At 44.7% G+C, this 21013-nt stretch overlaps 5 protein-coding genes across 5 annotated transcripts in view; 1 reads left to right on the forward strand and 4 right to left on the reverse strand.

Moving 5' to 3' along the window:
• LOC126578312 (regulator of G-protein signaling 20) overlaps positions 1 to 21013 on the forward strand; it is a 268141-nt gene that overhangs the window by 148150 nt on the left and 98978 nt on the right. The window lies entirely within an intron of this gene.
• On the reverse strand, positions 76 to 987 carry LOC126578300 (brachyurin-like). The gene has a single exon (XM_050240727.1). It carries the CDS (start codon positions 985 to 987, stop codon positions 76 to 78), a length of 912 nt encoding a protein of 303 aa, XP_050096684.1.
• LOC126578301 (brachyurin-like) lies at positions 2311 to 3222 on the reverse strand. The gene has a single exon (XM_050240728.1). The coding sequence runs from the start codon at positions 3220 to 3222 to the stop codon at positions 2311 to 2313; it is 912 nt and encodes a 303-aa protein (XP_050096685.1).
• LOC126578298 (brachyurin-like) lies at positions 5577 to 6491 on the reverse strand. The gene has a single exon (XM_050240725.1). The coding sequence runs from the start codon at positions 6489 to 6491 to the stop codon at positions 5577 to 5579; it is 915 nt and encodes a 304-aa protein (XP_050096682.1).
• LOC126578303 (brachyurin-like) lies at positions 8115 to 19681 on the reverse strand. Its single transcript, XM_050240730.1, has 2 exons — positions 19381 to 19681; positions 8115 to 8725 (listed from the first exon to the last, which is right to left on the reverse strand). The coding sequence occupies exons 1-2, from the start codon at positions 19679 to 19681 to the stop codon at positions 8115 to 8117; spliced, it is 912 nt and encodes a 303-aa protein (XP_050096687.1).

The raw sequence follows: 21013 nt of genomic DNA on the forward strand, positions 1-21013 counted from the left end.
TGCGAAGTAAACCGAAAAGTACCGCCACGTAGCTAGCATTATTGTAAAAGCGTTTAATTTGTGAGAGGTAAGAACTTAAGGACGGAACACGTAGTCCGAGTTCTGGGCAATAAAGTCCCGGTAGAAGGAGACACGCACCCAAACCGACGGGATACCCGAGGCACAGCCCTGTGCCGACACGAACGAGGCAATACCGATCTCCAAACTGTTGCCACCATCCTGGACGGTCAGCGGACCACCGGAATCACCGTTGCACACGGAGCGTCCACCGGTCGCATCGAGGCACACGTTCTGGTCCGACACCAGGATGATGTTCCAGGAGCTCTGGCAATCGGCGTTCGTCAATACCGGGTTGCGCGTGTACATGACAACGTCGGAGGCACCAGGAAGGGCATCGGACGTGCGACCGAACCCAGAGGCAGTTCCGATCAGTCCAGCAAACGTGCGGCTATCGGAGAGGGCTGGCAGATCGATCGGCTGGACACGATCATTGAAGACGGCCGGCGAGTTGAGACGCACCGTGGCGATGTCGTTGCGGATCAGTGTCGGATTGTAGCTCGGATGCACAAACACACCGGACTGGCTGAACGCAATGCGCTGCTGGGTCGGTTCCGCGTTGATGCGATTGTGAGCTCCCAAGATGGCCGTACCATCGGTGGCCAGTGCACCATTTCCATCGACGACACAGTGAGCCGCCGTCAGGATGTAGTTGTTCGTGAGGATGGATCCACCGCACAGACCACCGCCAGCCGCGAAATTACTGAGCAGCGCAATCTGGTACGGGAACTGTCCGGGGAAGGCCTCCTCACCGTTGACAATACGACGCGACGGTTCCGCATGACGCAGAATCTGAAGCTCCGCTGGCAAACGGCTCCAGTAGTGATCGAACTGATCGATCGGCTTCACCTGCGACCAATCGATGTCGATCCACTCGGCCCCGGCAAACGCGGCCAACGCCAACAACGCTACCACACTGAGGGACTTCATTTCGTAAGCTGTCTTCTGGAACGGAACCACAAGCCTTCTACACCTGCCGGAGCCGTCTGCAGCTTCCTTTATACCGCGTGCGTACACCCGATCGTGCAGACAGCGGGAAAACCTTATCGTCACAGAGATAAGGGGCCTAGACGCGTTAAGGCTACTGTTCAAATCTATAAAACTCCCAACGTCATCCGCTGTGGTACGATAGAATCGATCATGGCACTATCTAGGATTAAGCCCTGACCATAATACATTTTAAATCACAAATCATCGTTGCCCGATATCGACTGTGGGTTAATTTTGTTGCGAATTGGAAAATCCCTTATTTTGTCAGCGATTTTGCAGTTAATCTTTCAACAACAGCGTCACAGACAGTGGTTTAATAAGTGTAATTGTTTGAGGTACATTTCTGCAACTCATGTTACGAATTATATCACGGATTATGCATGATAATGCGGACAAGAATGTAACATTACATTAAGATGATTCAATATACTGCACTTAAGAAGGAGCAGAGATTCATTTGGGGTAAAATTTACTTAAAGACTTTTTCGGGACACAACTAAAAAACCTTAATAATAACATAGTTTTTTTTTATTGAACAGCTTTTAAACCATATTCCTGAGAGGTGCACTATTAAAAAAATGAATCACTTAAAAAAATGTAATTTAATACATTAGAACACCTCTCGTGTATTAAAAGATTTGACAATTTTGAAGGTGGAATGAAAGGTTGATGATTGTCTTTTAAAAATCTATGAGAAGGTGTTCCTAATAAATATCTACTTTTTGCCTAGATTAAAATCATTCAACCAGTTGTTTCGCCGACCAATCCAGCAAAATCGGTGGCACCATTATCGTAAAATGTGCAGCAACTTTTGGTCATTAATGGTATTTCTATAATACTTCACATACGTCGGAAACATTCAAGAATATAATACATTAATTTCGTGATTTCTATAGTCAGAAGATGAAGTTCTATGCTTTAATCATTAATGGCACTCTGGTGTTTTAACAATAAGAGCCATTTGGGTTGTTAATCAGATATAAACAGCATCATTGGGACCTCAGAGGGGTTAGAGTATTACTTACATTAATATAAAGCTCTAAATTCTCCCTAGATATTCTCATGAAATCTGTGTGATAGTAGTACTCATGTTTATGGACATTAATTCACCGTCCACACCCTGATAATAGCTTTAAAATAAACACAACAAATCAACTTCGAAAAACGATAATGAATTACACATTTAGCATTTGTTTAAATCCCATATTATTTATTTTTGTATACCACTTGATCATACGCCTTAAAACGTCGCATCTGAGCGCTTTATGCTGCGAATACGTAATCCGAGTTCTGTGCGATCCAGTCCCGGTAGAAGGAAACACGCACAAAGGCCGACGGCATTCCGGACACACAACCGGCGGCCGAAACGAATGAAGAAATTCCAACCTCCACACTGCTGCCACCATCCTGGATGGTCAGTGGACCACCGGAATCACCGTGGCAGATCGTGCGATCTCCAACCGCACTGAGGCAAATATTCTGATCCTGCACCCACGTGGTGCTCCAGAATGTGTTGCACTGAGCGTTCGAGAGGATCGGGTTGCGCGTGAAACTGATGACAGCAGCGGAATTCGGGTTGGCATCGGACGTACGACCGAATCCGGAAGCGGTTCCCTCCATTCCAGCGAACGTACGACCATCGGAACGAGCTGGCAGACGGATGGGCTGGACGCGGGCATTGAACTGGGCTGGGCTGTTCAAGCGAACTGTGGCGATATCGTTGCGGATCGTCGATGCAAGGTAACCTGGGTGCACGAAGACGCCAGCCTGAGTAAAGGCGATACGCTGCTGACTCGGTTCCACTTCAATGCGATTGTGAGCCCCCAAGATGGCCGTTCCACCGGTGGCCAGCGCATCATTTCCTCCAACGACACAGTGAGCCGCCGTCAGGATGAAGTTATTTGTGAGGACAGATCCACCGCACAAACCGGTTCCCGTGGCGAAGTTGCTAAGCAACGCAATCTGGTACGGGAACTGACCGGGTAGGGCTTCCACTCCATTTACGATACGCTGGGAAGGAACTGCATTCCGGAGCACTTGCAATTCGGCCGGCAGACGACTCCAGTAGTGATCGAACTGATCGATCGGCTTCACCTGCGACCAATCGATGTCGATCCACTCGGCACCGGCAAACGCGGCCAATGCCAGCAACGCTACCACACTGATGGACTTCATTTCGTAAGCTGTCTTTTAGGACGGAACCACAAGCCTTCTACACCTGCCGGAGGCGACTGCTGCCTCCTTTATACGGTGAGCCTGATGAATCTAATCGTCCCGATTCCTGGAATACCTTATCAGCATCGCGATAAGTGCCGAAACGCATTAAGTCTGCATTTGATTCCCGAAATATCTAATCGAGGCCTTAACGCGTTTCGGATAAATCACGGTAAAGCTTCCAGATGTGGCATTGTAAGACGCCTTTCGTTGAGTACCATAACATCGATCAAAGCATTGTCTACGTTTGCGTCCTGCTCAAAACACATTTTGAGTCACAATTCTCTGCCACTCGATTTGAAGTGCGGCATGCTTTATTTGTGAATAGGTCAGTCCCTTTTATTTGTCTACGTTTTCAAATTCACTTAATCCAAACAATCGAATTCGACCACTAGGTAGTTTATATCTACTACGAAGTACGTGAAGGTAGTCTAAGGTTTTAGGTATTTCCGCGTTTTTAAACTCTGCGGTCACACTATGAGGTTAGGTACATTATATCGTTCACATTAGCAGATTGTCTAGAATTCTAGAGTGTGAGTTCCAGTGAAATTCTAGTGGTTTTTGGCCAAATTATTCTATTAATATATTCTGCTACCTAGCACATCTATCAGATAATTCCGCCCAGATACGAGTACTTTCCATACATTTCTCAACCGCAAGTAGGATAAATATTCCTCTGCAGAACATTGCGATGCATAAAACTCATTCGTCCTGTCAGCCTGATTAATTGTAAGAGGATAACGTTGAAGGATTTAATAATTAGCGCCATTCCAGGGCTGAAACGATTGCATTTGCTTTGCTAACCGTTTAGTTGCATTGAGGATAATTCTTCTAAGGGGCTTCGGTAATTTCTGGCCAAAAAAAGGCTCATTTTTTACGATTTTTTGTGACGTAGCCATTCAACTTAATTTTTTCAAATAAATGGCATATTAAACTACTACTTTACGAAGAATATTTGGATCTTTTTTCGAGAATATTTATTAAAAACTTCATCCATAGCATCAAATTTATGAAGGTGCATCTGCGAAAAGGTACTTGCGTGATGGGTCGTCAGAAAAATACAAATGGATATTCTTTTGATAGATTATTGGTTTATCCTGGTAGCCCCGTTGACTTATGTTTGAATTTCCTATTTTTCGATTTTTGCCAAATTTTTGAAGTTGCAAAAGTGATCACAATGATCAAACCGGGTTCGTCGCTTAAGTCTTAAGGGGCAAGTTTTTTGATTAACACCAAAAACGGTGCCTGTCGTAGCTGCGTCATCAGAAAAATACAAATCAATACTCTTTTGATAGATTATAAGTTTGTACAGTTAGTTTCGTTAAGATTTTGTTGAATTTCCTATTTTCCGATTTTTGGCAGATGCTTGAAGATGAACCAGTGATGTTTTTAACGATTTTTTTTAAACGAACTTTGCATAATTGTTTAAAATAAATTTTCAACAATTCTCATGAAATCTCGACGGGGCTAGTTAACAAAAAGTGTACAGATTATGTGTTAAAAATTTCAAATCTATCAGTCCTGTAATTTTTATGGTACGATGGGCACCGACATTCAAAACGTTGGCTTTGGGAAACGCTTTTCACAGAAGTGAGCTGCACTGTACGAATCGCGGATTTTAAGAATCTATAACTTCCTCGTTTTCCTAGTGAACGTATTTCGATTCGATTTCGATTAAATACTTATTAGCCCCCCTTAAAGCAGTGTGTAATTTTTACCTCTTTGACTACTTCGGCAGTAACTTGCGGAGTCCAACACAGGAAGGATGGGTGTAAAACATCCCATTAATCTTATACTCATGCTCTCAAAGATTAGTACTACACTGATACTACACTTTATCGCCGTTTGGCAGATGAATCTCTGGATACTCTACATTTCTATCGCAATCGTAGCAGCACACTTCCGAAAAAAGCCTGAATGAGTAACGTTCGTGATATATCTTTTATTTGATTTTTATATTTCTTGGGTTTACGCTTGGGTTTAGCTCTGCATGGAGTCTGCTCTGCAGACATACATCTCATCAGTCTCTGCTTACACTAAAAACGTTGTATAAAATTTGTTCAGCTTGAATCACGTTTGAACCCATCAATTCATCGCTTGATCCTAGAAAAGTAATTTAAACTTTGGTTGGATCGACGAAAGGCTTAATTGAAAACCAATTTCTATTTCAAATTGTGCGCTGATGGGACATTTTTCTAGAAGTCAATAGACAGTAATATTTCGCATATAATTTTTCAATAAACATTTACTTTATTGTTCTGTATCACTTGGTCAGATGCCTAGCACGACCCTTCTGCATTAAACCCCTAACAGCCTTATGCTCCGAACACAAAGTCCGAGTTCTGCTCGATCCAGTCCCGGAAGAACGAGACGCGTACCCAGACCGAGGGTGCACCGGATGCACAACCGGCGGCCGAAACGAACGAAGCAATTCCAACCTCCAGGCTGCTGCCACCATCCTGGACAGCGAGCGGACCACCGGAGTCACCGTTGCAGGGCGAGCGTCCACCGGTCGCATCGAGGCACACGTTCTGATCCTGCACCACCGCCGTACTCCAGAACGAGTTGCACTGAGCGTTCGAGAGGATCGGGTTGCGCGTGAACATAACGACGGGAGAGGTGGCGGTGCTGGCATCGGACGTACGACCGAATCCGGAAGCGGTTCCCTCCATTCCAGCGAACGTACGACCATCGGAACGAGCTGGCAGACGGATGGGCTGCACGCGATCATTGAACTGGGCTGGGCTGTTCAAGCGAACCGTAGCGATATCGTTGCGGATCGTCGACGCATCATAGCCCGGATGTACGGCAATACCGGCCTGGGTAAAGGCGATGCGCTGCTGAGTCGGTTCCACGTTGATGCGATTGTGAGCCCCCAGGATGGCCGTTCCACCGGTGGCCAGCGCACCATTTCCTCCAACGACACAGTGAGCCGCCGTCAGGATGTAGTTGTTCGTGATGACTGTCGCACCGCACAGACCCTGTCCAGCGCCAAAGGTACTAAGCAGAGCCACCTGGTACGGGAACTGGCCGGGCAGAGCCTCGGCTCCGTTGACGATACGATGGGAAGGAGCTGCGTGGCGATACACTTGCAATTCGGCCGGCAGCCGGCTCCAGTAGTGATCGAACTCGTCGATCGGCTTCACCTGCGACCAATCGATGTCGATCCACTCGGCACTGCCACCGACGGCCAACAGACCCAACAAAACGAACGCGGCTGTGACTTTCATGCTGATTGCGATTGCGACGGAGCACTGATACCCTGCTCGAGGTTCGACTCAGTATTTATTCGGTTTCTGGTCGACCGGCGATAAGACGCCCTAAGCCCCCGAATGAATGACGAAAGCGTAATGATTTGCAGATTGAAAGGATTTTGTGCGGGTTTTCCATCCGTCGATAAGCATGATCTGCCTATGATAACACCGCGCCGCGACTTTATCAGCGGATATGTTTTTGGGGATTTTGTTTTGAGCAATGGTTTTTCCATGCTCGCCAAGTACACATCATCATCATCATCATCATCATCAGACCTTCTTATCCATTAAATATATCACAGAGTGAGAGCTAACTGACCAGTAGTATATAATACCGCTAAAGTGATTCAGGTCCATATATTTTATGGTTAGTGAGTATATAGTACGTCATTAAATAATGTTACGGATTGTAAATCTATTATTCCTGAAACACGCTATATTTTTAAAATACCTAGATCGTTTTTAGCGAATATGTCAGTATCTTGCTACAGTGACCGAGTAAGTAGAAACCGATCTAATGTGTTTAGGTTTTTCGAGATTTTCGACTGTATAATCGTTCCTGATGATTAAAACACACAAGTGTTACATTTTTACAGAAGGTTTCAATTTTTTATAGAACGCTGCATATTTTAATTTCTCTTAGCGTTTAATATAAGAGAAACGCGTTCATAAGTATGACAAATCCAAAAAACCACTTGCCAAAGGATACAAAACCGAAATAAATGGAGGCGATGATAAGCCCCTATCGCAATTGCATCATCAATAAACCGCGATAAGGCGAATCAACTGGCGAAACTTTTGTTTACTTTAAGTGGTTCTTAATACCTTGAATTACATTGATTTACTTTATTGTTAATCATTAATTATTCCAGGAGTCATTCATCCATTTCGGAAAAATGTGAAATAAGCGAAAAACTTACTCTTGCTTCCCGGGTTTATCACTTGAATCATTTAGTGCGCTGCACTGTGTTTCTCATCGAGTCCTTGCTCATCTTTTCGTTATCTCTTAAATAAATAAGATAAGTAAATTCGTTTTATTTTTAATTGAAAGTTCATAAACAATTTAAAATATCTTCAATGAAAGCTAAACAATAAAACTTTTACCATATCTTTGGAATCCTCCCATTTGACTCAAAGTGTATTCGTCATTGAAAGTTTTTCCAAACAATGAATTTCTTCGAAGACCAAAAACTGGCTTTGTCCCTAAATGATTTGAAATAGAATTTGAGAATATTGGATTTTTTAAGAAGGCTAATTCATAATTTTAATTAACCAAAACAAGGTTGTTAAAGGTTGTTAAAAGAAATTGGCTAATCTTTACCTTTTCGGATTTGACGAGATAGAAAATTTATAGAAAAGTAAGATAATTTCGAAATGATTCACACTAGACTTGCCGACACCAAACATACAAACGGTCAAAAATAGCGGTAAAATATAGCATTCGCATGGTTAGCTGTAAAAGCTTTTCGTTCAATTCGCACTAAGAATTAAGCAAGGACCAAATTTACTAAAGAACTAGAAACAGAACATTATACAGTTCCCTTGGTAAACTTGTGATAAACTTGTTTATTAATCAAAAAGGACATGCCCACCGGACGATTAGGCACGGAAAACGTAATCCGAATTCTGCTGGATCCAGTCCCGGAAGTAGCTAATACGGACCCAAACGGATGGAGCACCGGAGGCACCGCCACGCGCCGACACGAACGAAGCAATACCGACCTGCGTGCTGCCAGTGGTATCGCTAACGGTTAGTGGACCGCCCGAGTCCCCGTTGCATGCCGAACGGCCACCGGTAGGATCGAGGCACACATTCTGCGCATCGACCGATGCCGTGGACCAGTAAGTGTTGCACTGCGCATTCGACAGGATCGGATTGCGCGTATAGTAGAGCAAATCCGACGGTGTCGTGCTACTGTCCGAGAGACGCCCGAAACCGGAAGCCGTTCCTTCCATGCCAGCGAATGTACGGGCATCGGAACTAGCGGGCAGAGCGATCGGCTGGACGCGCGTATTGAAGACGGCCGCAACAGACAACCGGACGGTAGCGATATCGTTACGGATCGTGTCCTGGTTGTAGTTCGGATGCACCCGGATCCCGGACTGGAAGAAGTCAATGTTCTGCTGCGTCGTTTCCCAGGCACTGTAGTTGTGCGCACCAAGGACGGCCAAGCCACCGAGGGCCAGTGCACCGCCACTACTGGACAAAACTTTAACCGCGATCGGAAACTCCAATAACAACAATAAAATGTGGAAACTCGTCAAACTGCTTAAAAATCAAACAAACCACGTGCCGGCCTTGATCATAGACAACAAAACTCTGCTCGCTCCTGATGAAAAATGTGCAGCTCTCCGCACAGTTTTCGAAAAAGTACACCTAAACACTTTCAACACTAACAGCACAGTGGAAAACAAAGTTAAAAAAAAGCTCAAGAAACACAGAACAACCAGTGCACCACAACGTTGACATCAGTTGAGCTCGTAAAGCCGAAAGAAATTAAAAAAATCATTAAAAACCTCAAAACCAAGAAATCTATGGGCCTTGACAACATTAAAAATAGAATGCTTAAAAACCTTCCGAACAAAGCACTAATTCTGATAAGCCACATCTTCAATTACTGCCTACAATCCGGATACTTCCCCGACAAATGGAAAGAAACCAAAGTAATGGCTATCCCAAAACCGGGAAAAGACCACACTAAACCAAACAACTACCGACCCATCAGCCTTCTAAGTTGCATAGGTAAAGTTTTTGAAAAAACAATAGCCAACCGAGTCTCCGAACACGCCTCAGCATGCAACACAATCCAACATTCTCAATTCGGTTTTCAAAAATCGCTGTCTACAGTGCACCAGCTCAATAGACTTAAAAACAACGTAGCCAAAACCATGAACAGCAAAAAATCCACAGGTCTAATAACTCTGGACACTGAGAAGGCATTCGATTCAGTCTGGCACGATGGGCTTATATACAAATTACACCAACAAAAATTTCCTAGTTACCTAACAAAAATCGTGTCTTCATTCATCAAAGACAGACCAAACTCAGTACACATCGGCAAATGCAAATTCCAAACCTACATCCCAGCTGCAGGAGTTCCCCAAGGAAGCACCCTCTCCCCACTCCTATTCAACATATACATTTCGGATATCCCAAAGATTAAAAAAAGCACCCAATACCTATTTGCTGACGACATAGCCTTACGCTACTCCAGCAAGAACCCCGGACCAATTATTAATAACCTTAACAACAGCATAAAAAGATATGAAGCTTATTGCAACAAATGGAAAATGAACATAAACGCCGAAAAATCGGAAGCAATATTTTTTACTAGGAACACTAGCAAAAGACATCGCCCAAGCAAACACCTTAAAGTAAAAACGTTGAAATAACTTGGAGCAAATCCGTAAAGTACCTAGGAACTTATTTAGATTGCAGACTCACATTCAAAAAACATATTGAAAACACAGCGATTAAATGCGATAAATATTTAAAAATCCTATACAGCTTGTTAAACAGGAAATCGAAACTAAACCTAAAAAACAAAATACTGTTATATAAATCAGTCATCCGCCCCACTCTCACTTACGCGTCACCCATTTGGTGCACTTGCGCAAAAACCCACAAAGACAAACTACAAATAGTCCAAAACAAATTTCTAAAAATAATTCTCAACCTTCCCCCATGGCACAGCACAAACGATATTCACAATAGGGCCAAAATAAACCGTCTCGCAGATCACTATAACTTACATGGCTTCTGCATCCTCAAGGAAACTCCAGTTACGCTTCGACATTTTTTTCTAGGATACGTTCTACGGTGCCGATTTTGGTCTACGAGGTAAACAGCGCGCGAGGTAAAGATCGTTTACGAGGCTTCAACGGAATTAGGTGGTGGTGGTTGTGTACTCGATAAATCGACTAATCGATCGTGTCTAATGTCGACTAATCGCATGCATCGAAATTAGTAAACAAAGCCCTTACGTTTGACAACTAGGCTCTATCGTTGTTCCATAAGTTGCTCCAACAATGCCACAGACCCAAGATACTCCGGAAAAGACCGCGCACAGCAAAAAGGGGTTACCTCGCCGTCAGCCTTCCGAGCTCGGACCGGTAGAGGAAACCCAGGCCACGATGTCGATATTCGACAGTATGGGCGAGTGGCCAACCCTTCCTCCCAACTACTGCCCAGAAATGTATGACTGCGGCCATCAAGCTTGTTGCCAGGAGAAACATAGTCTGCACGAGATGCTGGTAGCATCTGCGAGAGTGCGCACTAGCATGGCCAGAAAGCGTTGCGCGAATAGCGAATGCGAGCTAGTAATGAAGCGATTGCGGCTGGTGGTGACGCAACAGCGGCTGGCCCTCCAAGCCCTACATGATTGGATTGTGGCTGGCACTAATTCACACGCACAGTCACATTTTCCAGAACAATCGGAGGAAATACTCGAAACGATTCGCAGCTTGATAAAGCGGGATGATTGACCGGATTGGTAAGTTGTTTAACGCAAAGACTTATACTTATGACTTATTTATGAATTTTTTTTTCACCCCCCCCCCCTCCTCTCAAGGCCACGTCGTAGAGCACCGTACGCCGAGATTCTGACCCTCCTTTAGATATAGTTATAGATATAAATATTATATAGTTAGTAGTTTCAATTCGGTGGTGGGTTAGGTTTAAGTGGTGTTATCCTGGATCTTCCTTACTTATCTTAAGTCTTAGATCTTAAGTAACTAACTAAGAGTTCTAAGTTAAGAAAGAGAGTGGAATAGCCTGGTCGTTAGATATGGCAGCTGATTGATCCAAAAACAGCCTATTGGTTATGGCGTATTATTAAGTAGGTAAAAAGCGGCTAGGAGGTTCTGCCGATCCGGCAAAAAACTTGTATAAAAGAAGACAAAATCCCGAAAATAGAGGCTCTCGATATTTGGACTTCAAACCAGAAACACGGCCCAACGATTTTTGGCTGGAAGTTCCCCCCAATCCGAAAGGTTATTGCCACTCGGAGCAACCGCTCCGTCACGCGATCCACCGTCAGGCTCTGGGTCTCACTCCTGATCGTCCGAGAGAGCGCCGGGAAGCTCGCCCAAGGCAACCTCGGTTCTTCGATGGGACGAGAGTCAGACGAAACGGTGATACGCGAGATCACCGGCGACTTACCGAATTCGCGCGGTAAGCCGCACCAACGCTGGTGCCGGTAAAGCGTACCTCGCCAGCCCGTTACACTGGTGAAACGTGCGATGACTGTGTTGTTTTGCCGGCTCAACGGCATACCGGTTATGAACGGTAGGCGAAATCAAGATCTTTTGGTGTGACTAATAACGTTAATTTTGCTCTTTTAATATCATATGATTTATGCATTTTAATCTTTGTAGTATTTTGTGTTCTTGCTTTATATTACTGGTGCTTGTAGATGTATGTCTTAATCATCTTTGCTTGGCTATAATCATCATATATTGTCGCTCATACATAACCTAATCTTGTTCAAATGCACGTATCGGTACTTGGTTTTGCATAAAGTGTGGGGTGTGATAATCGGTTGTTGTTATATACACGTAATGCATATTGGGTTGCTATGTAAAAGCAAGCAGCTATGTGCAATAGCGAGTTAATATGATGCGAATGTGAATAAAACTACAGTTCTGATTTATGTTGGTTGATATTCATTAATATACACTAATTAATGTTGATCTTATATATTTGTTTTAGCCAAAGGATATGAGTACAGAAACGACACTCCACTTTATTAAGCGGATACGGCAAACTGAATGCCTTTGGAATAGGCGGACGGGAGGATACAAAAGTGGAGTGGCACAATACGATGCCTGGTGTGTTTTAGCCAAAGAATTCAACATCACTCCGGAAGAATGTAAAAGCAAGTGGAAGTCGCTGCAGGGCTCCTTCCGCTACCACCTAGCAAACTACGAGCAGAGCTTGGTGACTGGAGCTGGTATGTTTTATGTCTACATAAAAATCACAATCCTTTATATCTAAATCGTATCGATCTTCAGGAGCCGACGAAGTGGATGCGCCGAGATGGTTTGCGTACGAGGCTATGAGCTTCACTAAATGCACTACAGAATGTGGTCCAACCGGAGACACGGTGAGTACTATTATTTTCTGTCAAGAAATTGGTGGGAGCTGGAAGAATAATAAGCCATTGTAAATAGTGTTCATGAATGGTTATATTAATGGTCCAAAGAATGACGGCACAGCAAACATATTTACCGGCGATGCAAGTCATTCTGACCATGTTGTCTTCGGAGGTCAGATGTAGTCGGTTGTATCGGATGTTCCCTTGCTTGTTCAGCACCACTGAGAGCAAAATGCTGAAAGGCGCTCTCCCAGAAGCCTTGCGGATCCTTTTTAAACACCGTCATTTGCGATAATCTCCGCCAAATATAAGCGAATCGCCATTAGTCGTTCATTGCTGCGTCGATTAATTGGTTCAAGTGGCAGTGGCAAATCTTCTTCACTCCACTGGGGATCAATATTGTTCGGTCTTCGTCTTATAAAATTATGGAGATATACAGTAGCGAGTATTATTTTGGTTACTGTTTCCGGAGGCAATTCTATTGTTTTTTTTTTAAATTCGAAACCGGCTACTAAGGATCCCGAACGCCATCTCTACAGTCCGGCGAGCCTTTAAATGGCGCTGATTGAAAACACGCTCTACAGAGCCAGCAGCTGTGTTGTCGGCAAACGGTCGGAGGCAATAATCACTCAAGGCAAATGCTTTGTCGCCAAGAATGAAGTAAGGGATTTCCATTCCTAACTCATCAGATTGTAGTGGCTGTGGTTGTGGAAAATTGAGCGCCCCGTTTTCCAACAGCGGGTAGAGGCGCGAGTTCCTCAATATTCCTCCATCGGAAATTCGCCCCTTGGCTCCGGCATCGGCGAACATGAAGTTGCAGTCTGCATCAACCAGAGCCAAGAGCACGACGCTAAAGAAATGTTTATAGTTTCTGTAATCTGTATGGCTATTCCTTGGTTGTTTGAAGGCAATGTGTTTGCCATCGATTGCGCCGAGCGCATGAGGAAATCCCCATTTGCTTTGAAATTTTCTCGAAACGTCGATCCATTCAGCTGCAGAAGATGGAAGCTGCAAAAGAAACAATAGTCAATTAAACCACCAAGTAGTCTTTAGCTTAACGAAGATATCTTAAAATTAAACAAATATCTAACACAAATGTAATGACATTATTTACTTCTAGCTACCATCTACGCCGTCTTATTGTAAGGCCCGAGCATCTAGTCAGCCAAAAATAGTATATGTACAACAACCATCCACGTCAGCAATAGTAGGAACATCTAGTCAGCCACAGCGTATAAATGTAAAACCGTTACTAGTCACATCTTCACGACCGTCCACATCCGGCATCCGAAAAGAACCTCTTCCCAACTCCCAAACAACACTACCACTCAACACTACCACAGAAAATGAATCATCTGCGCCCCGAATGGCTTCGCCGATACCAACCACATCATTCATAGAAACTCTTCCGCCGATAGTAAGAAGCCAAGAACGTTTGCCAACGCCACCGCCCCCGACCACACCGCCCCATCAGCGCCGTCGTGCTGTGAGACGGCGTTGGGACGATGCTAATCTCTCATACAACGAGGAAGTCCTGAACGCCTTAAAAAAGGTGGGAGATGTATCAGATCGATTGCTCGAGATGCATAATGCACGAAATTTGGAAAGCGAGGGTGCCGAATTTGGCAGGTGGATTGGGTCGGTATTGGATGAGTGGTCGCCTCAGAGAAGGCAGATGGCCAAAATGGTATTCAGGCGTTTGGTTAGTAAAATTGACGCGGAGCGATACCGGCAGCGGATGAATTCCGAAATCCCTAATTATGATAGCGATAGTGATTAAGTCTGTTCCTTTTTTTTAAATATTAGTTTGTAAGTTTAGATTATAAGTTATGAACTGCAATGCATGCTGTGAATTAATTATTTCGGTGAAATAAATAATGCATCCTAATTAAGTAACACTGCCAATCTCTGGTACTCGTTTAATTTAAAATGTATTTCATACCTTTATGTAATCCTTCAGCACTCGTACTATTTCATTGCATACCACAGGGATGAAGAGCGATATACACTGCGCGGAAACCTTAAATATAAACTGTGTGACATTATTTCATTCAATAACAATCGAACATCTTTACTCACTCGATATGCTAATTCAAGACTCGTATAATCCTCACCATTCCTAGACAGTCTTATAAACCTGATTACTGTCTGCTCGTATTCCTCTTGCATTATCTTGCGCAGAAGGGCGCTTGCGTTTTCGTCCCTTTCGCGAAGCATCGGCCGCATCCAGAGACGACGATTTTGCCGCCTTTGTTGCAGCAAATGCAACCGGATGAAGTGCCGCCACCCCTCTGCCCATTGCACTGCTGCACTGTATACATCCATTTCAATAAATTCAAGTCGCATTCAAGTCCAACTTGACACCACACAGCAGTTTCGCTAAAAATTACTTTGATTTCAACAAGGATTGGCGGTGGAGCTGGGCGTATGCGGATACTTCTTGGCGTGCACGTCGTTCACGATGTTCTCCAGCGCTCGGAACTGCCCGTTCAACCGTTCGTCCTTGACGGCGATAATGTTCGACGATCCGAGCAACGCCTTCAGCTGGTCCCGCAAATACTGCCCCAAATCACGGCCTACTTTGCTCTTATCCAGCGGTCACCGCTCCAGCAGACTGAGAAAGTTCTTGTAGTGTTGGGACATAATTTGCTACTGCCGTCACGGAGAGCGCGACCTGGCCGGCACAAGAACGGGATTAATGATCACGAAAGGTGTAAGGGGGCCACGGAATACGTACTTTTTCGCTACTTTTGTACGGCCTACACTGGAGTGCAGCATTATGTGTCTGCCGATCAGCTTAAAGCATATTATTTTTTTAAAAAAGCTGTTTGCAGGTGTGTTTAAAGTTATTTCGCGATGATTCACTGTAGTTTTTCTTTTCAAGCGTCCCTACACACACCATTATTTTTTTTATATGGCGGATTTATATGGTTTTATATGGATCATTAATCTTTAATTATTTTAATTAATTTTTAATTCTTTTTCTTCGGAAAAAAGATCATATTTTTCTCACAAAAGTCGATAAAAGTTCAGTGTAATTCGGATTACACGTCTCAACCCGGTCATGCAAACATGTTCAAGTGTAAATTAATTTTATATTTACGCTTGAGTTTACGCTTCATGTATTCCCGGCTTTCTAATCTTCGCGAGGGATTTTGTTCGGGATGACTTCACCTGGTTAATTGACACATCTTGGTTTTACCCGTTAATTGACACACCCTGGTTGAAAATGTACAAAATAACATGTACCTCAAAGTTGGGCGTGCTGCACGCTAATAAATTAGGTTCGGGGAAAAAAGGGAATAAATTAGGTTCGGGGAAAAAGGGACCGTCAGGATTCGTGCGTTTTGCTGGAATAGAAAAGTGTAAAGATTGGAAGGAATCTATAAAGCACCAAGGCCGAGCACTACATCGATTAATTGTAGATGGCAAGTTAGTAGTACATCAACGGTATTGCGAATGCAAGATTTGCATTGACGGTAACGGTAAGTAGTTTGTTCCCCGGCGTAATGTTGTACTAGGAAATATAATCTAGTTATGTTCTATAATTTTAGGGCCATCCTGCGTGGCAGGCGAGAGTATTCTACCACTGAACCAACCGATGCCCCACTGCGTGCGTGGAATACGGCCGAATCTAAACCGTTTGGATTTAGCAATAGTTCCGTTGCGGCGAGTTCGGTCAGCAACCGAACGGCGACCTTGCTGACCAATGTCACCGTCACCGGTACGGCCACCACCGCTACCAGTGTGAACGATACGCGATTTGCTTCGGCAGCTTCGGAGTATTTCAAGTAAGTTGTTGCTGAGCGTCACATGGAGGGCAACCACATTGAACATCTGTTTCGTTCCATTTTCGACACCATCCACCAGTCGCTACATCCTGGAGCTGGACAAGAGTGAGGGAATCCACGAACGGGGGGGGGGCATCAAGTGGGATATGGCGCTCTGTTTGCTGGCGGTGTACCTTATCTGTTACTTTTCGCTGTGGAAGGCCATCAGCACGTCGGGGAAGGTGGTCTGGTTTACGGCCCTCTTTCCGTATGCCGTGCTGCTCATCCTGCTAGTCCGCGGTATCAAGCTCTAACACTCGGACTGGATGGCTCGGTAAGCCGTAATCACTTTCCTCTGAGAGAAATATGATGCATTAACTCGTGTAACTGGTTCTTTCTCTATTTCACTTTGGTGGTTCAGAAGCCATCATAACTGCAATCAGCGACGAATTTCCCTAGATCGGTCACAATCGTGAGGTGTTTGTGGCGATTCTGTTCTCGCTGTACTTTGTCGTTGGACTGGCGAGCTTTACACAGGGTGGATTCTACTTCTTCCAGCCACTCGATCACTATGCCGCTGGATACTCCATTCTAATTGCGGTGTTCTTTGAAGCGATCGCCGTCTCCTGGATCTACGGTATTGCCACCGTTTGATTGCAACCAAGGTGGCAGATGTTCACACGTTTCTCTCTCTCTCTCTCTCTCTCTCTCTCTCTCTCTCTCTCTCTCTCTCTCTCTCTCTCGCCAGCAACTCGCTCATATCGCCAGATAGTTCAACAGTTTTAGTATAAAAAGTGCTATGCGAAATAAACCGTAAAGTACCGCCACGTAGCTAGCATTATTGTAAAAGTGTTTATTTGTGAGAGGTAAGAACTTAAGGACGGAACACGTAGTCCGAGTTCTGGGCGATAAAGTCCCGGTAGAAGGAGACACGCACCCAAACCGACGGGATACCCGAGGCACAGCCCTGTGCCGACACGAACGAGGCAATACCGATCTCCAGACTGTTGCCACCATCCTGGACGGTCAGCGGACCACCAGATCGACCAGATCGAACATCAGGAACGGGTGATAGGTCGGGATGGTCGATTGGAAGATCCAGCTACAGTTCAGCCCATTCGCGTACCCGTACGGGTAACCGGGGGACGTCAAATTGTACACCATCTCCGTATCGTTGAACGCTATTACGCTGTGGCCACCGCAGAACAGTTCCATGTTGGTGGCAGCTACCGTCGCCGCCCCTGCGCTGCTTACCACCTTCTGTTGCCAGGTCAGCGAGAACGAGGACGAATCCATCACATCCGTATGGTCGAGCACGAGATAAACGACATTCGTGGTCGACGTCACGGGATCCGGTTGTACGTAGCCACAGGCCGCCAGGAGTACCGCAGCACCATCATCGTATTCATCGTAAATCGTGAGCGATCCATCACACATTGCCGGTGATTCGGCTGGACGATCGACGGCAAATTTGCTGAAACTCATCGCAATCACCGAACCCAACTCGACCGAAACGCGCCAGCTAACGGTTTCCGAGCGTGAGTAACTCCGGGGGTAGAGTGGTGACGAGATGGTTCCACTGCTGCCACTCAGCTCACTTAGCGAGTCTATAAAAGAATGTCGGAAATGTGGCATTCGGAATCACTACTTCTCGTGTGTCACGCCTCTGCGCCAGCATACCGTACGAGTACTCGGCCAAAAATCCTTTCGCAACCGTTGGTCCAACCGAGCGGAACTTGATCCACAAGCTGCTGGCGCTGGTCAGATTGGTCGGTGGTATCGTTCCGCAGAAATCGCCCATCAGCCGACCGTCCGCACTCTGCTCGCGCATTATCGAGCTTGGAGAAAAACAGATCTTCCGAACTGATCACGACCGTCAGGGCGTTACCGCGGCTCACGATGGTGGGTGGTACACGGTTACCGCAACCTTCGAATCGGGCCGGGCCATCGCTATCATATCCCTCGTACTCGTACAAAATTCATGTTACAAACTGATCATGCCCCTTTAATCCGCATTTTTGGATCACGCACAGGCATCCCGGTGTATACCGCGAATAGATTACAACGATGGGCACTTACGTTATTATTGTACGATTTTCAAATCGAATATGTGCCGACGAACAAATTTGGTAATGCCGACATCTTATCAAGATTAATCGCAGAGCATGAGCAACCGGAAGACGATTATGTAATCGCTAGTATTAACGTCGACTGCGATATTTGTTATGTTGTAAATGAAGTTACTAAAGCATTGCCGTTGAAATTCACAGATGTGACTGAAGAAACATCTAACGATTCAGTTTTGCAGAAGGCAATGAAGTTCACGCAAAATGGGTGGCCTGAAAAGAAGATTACAGAGGGCGAGCTTAAACAGCTGCAGGCCAGAAGTGAATCTCTTTCCATTTTTAATGGATGCCTCCTTTTTGGTGAGCGGATAGTGATTCCGAAGAGACATCGCGAAGAATGTCTTAACATGCTTCATATTGGTCATCCTGGGGTAGAGCGTATGAAAGCTTTGGCCCGGAGCTACGTTTACTGGCCAGGAATAGACCACGATATAGAGAACAAAGTGAGGAGCTGTAGAAGCTGTATGGAAGTGGCCAAGACGCCATCACACTGCGTCCCGGTTCCGTGGCCAGAATCGACAACCCCATGGCAGCGAGTGCACGTTGACTTTGCTGGACCAATTGATGGTTGTTTCTTCTTGTTGGTAATTGATGCATGCTCCAAGTGGCCTGAAATCGTGCCCACAGTAAAGATGACGTCAGAAGCTACTATCCGTTTGTTACGTTCGATTTTCGCTCGATTTGGTTTCCCCTCAGTATTAGTAAGCGATAATGGAACGCAATTTACCAGCGCCGAGTTTACAAATTTCTGCACATCAAACGGCATTGAGCACATACGTACAGCACCATTCCACCCGCAATCTAACGGTCAAGCAGAAAGATTTGTGGATACATTTAAAAGAGTTTTAAGGAAAATAAAAGGGGAGAGAATGGCCTCGATGTGCCGCCGTCAGCAACGAGTACTGAGTGAGAATGGTAGCACCGCACAGACTCCAGCCCGTCCCATGGTCACTTAGTAGTGCCACCTGGTACGGGAACTGACCGGGCGTTGCCTGCTGTCCTCCGACGATACGGCGATCTGAGACGGCTACATCACGCAGTGCCTGGAATTCGGCCGGCAGACGGCTCCAGTAGTGTTCGAACTCTTCGATCGGTTTCACCTGCGACCAATCGATCCGGGACGCTTGAGTGGCCGTGACCAACACCACCAGGACCAGGGCAGCAGCCAGCTTCATGGTGGAGAATGAACTTTGCGTTTTCTTGCCACTTGCTGCCGTTACCACACTGATGGCTTCCATCAATGTCCACCGGTGGCTTTTATTTAACTGGAAGCGCGGTTTCGAGGCGGTGACCCAATGAGATATGGGTCGGTCGCGTTCAGTTAATTGCTCGAAAACAAACCAATTTCCTCGCTTAATCAACTCTCGAAATATTAATCCCCATATTATCCAACACATCCTGGACATTAAGGGCGGACTGTTGTTGAAATGTGCGACCTAGTAACGGGAACTGGCACAATACGTTATCAACTTGTGCACCGAACATCCGTTGTGATGTTTTATGATGTGAGGTAAATTGTACTGGAAATCACCAGATCGGTCAGTGAAACCCCAGAGGAACTATTTAATTTAACGATAACAAATAGTGATATCGACAATGCTATTCGTATTGCTAAGAGTTTCTATCTTATCTACGAAAGTCACGTGAAAACTGTATTTTTCACATACTTTATTACCTTTGTGATTGTTTTATTGCTGATGCAGTGATAAAGATGAAAATAAAATCATACGCTCAAAGTCTCTCCAATAAGAATAGTAAAAGAAGTGCTTTAGGGTTTCGAATTGTTTTCTATTTGTTAATTCAAGATTTTTTTTCCTTTCCTGTAAGCATTACAGTTTGAATTGTAAAAAAAAACTACACATGTAGGGCATTGTCTTCCAACCGAAGCCACGTTGCTCTTTATACAGTTATGTGTTTTTATTGGTTACCAGTTTTGGAATGCCTGTAACAGTTGGATGTCAAAAACTCTCTAAGTCCAAAAAAGTTTTAGAGCGTTAGCTTTAAGTGGTCAATTAGGCTATTGCCCGTTGGCAATTGCCCGACAGTTATGTGTTTTTATTGGTTACCAGTTTTGGAATGCCTGTAACAGTTGGATGTCAAAAACTCTCTAAGTCCAAAAAAGTTTTAGAGCGTTAGCTTTAAGTGGTCAATTAGGCTATTGCCCGTTGGCTATTCAACTCAAATAAATAAACAAATAAAGAAAAGCTATGATTCTCAAATGTCTTTTCCATTTATTGCAAATAAACATTAAAAAAATTGTTTGATCTTGAACAGCGCTCTTTTTCCACACTGTTAGCACACTTACAGCAAGACAAGCGAAACAAATGATCAGCGAGCGAATTTGCGATAGTACACAATCAACAGATCGTATCCGAAGATAGAATTGTGGCTTAACTGCTTTTTATAATACGAAATAAAAATAACATTTTAATATAGATTCAAAACCAAATCATCCAGTAAATGCTTGTTCTCTGACACAAAAGTCAAGGATGTTTGCGTGACATTTT

This window comes from Anopheles aquasalis, chromosome 3 (assembly GCF_943734665.1).
Source record: "Anopheles aquasalis chromosome 3, idAnoAquaMG_Q_19, whole genome shotgun sequence".
Classification (NCBI taxonomy): Eukaryota; Metazoa; Arthropoda; class Insecta; order Diptera; family Culicidae; genus Anopheles; species Anopheles aquasalis.